Source organism: Penaeus monodon, chromosome 22, assembly GCF_015228065.2.
Source record: "Penaeus monodon isolate SGIC_2016 chromosome 22, NSTDA_Pmon_1, whole genome shotgun sequence".
Classification (NCBI taxonomy): domain Eukaryota; kingdom Metazoa; phylum Arthropoda; class Malacostraca; order Decapoda; family Penaeidae; genus Penaeus; species Penaeus monodon.
The window spans coordinates 484,720-485,018 of NC_051407.1; the positions used below are offsets into that span (position 1 = coordinate 484,720).

At 63.2% G+C, this 299-nt stretch overlaps 1 protein-coding gene across 1 annotated transcript in view; it reads left to right on the forward strand.

Annotated features, from left to right (window-relative positions):
- Positions 1 to 59: 59 nt before the first annotated feature.
- The window catches only part of LOC119586794 (cytoplasmic protein NCK1-like), a gene marked incomplete at its 5' end in the record, with an annotated part of 6,926 nt that continues 6,686 nt past the window's right edge, over positions 60 to 299 (forward strand). Inside the window, 1 exon segment of the mRNA XM_037935514.1 lies at positions 60 to 253. Coding sequence (XP_037791442.1) covers positions 60 to 253 — 194 coding nt within the window.

Below are 299 nucleotides of genomic sequence, written 5' to 3' on the forward strand. Positions count from 1 at the left end.
TCCCCGTTTCTCGGTGTCATTATCAGCGTCTTCTAAGTGTTCCTCTCTCTGCTCCGCAGTATAAAGAAGCGCGTGAAGAAGGGCGGAGGGAGCCGCACGCTGCCCTCGTCGGGAGGCACGCCCACGAGGGGGGTGGAGAGCCCCGGGGGCGTCCGCGGCGGCACCCCCATCGACCCCTCGGAGGCGATAGGCTGGGCCGTCGTCAAGTATAATTACCAGGCGCAGCAGATGGACGAGCTGTCCTTAGTTAAAGGTAGGGGGCGGCGTCGGAGGCGCGGCCCTGAGTTCGTATTTCGTTA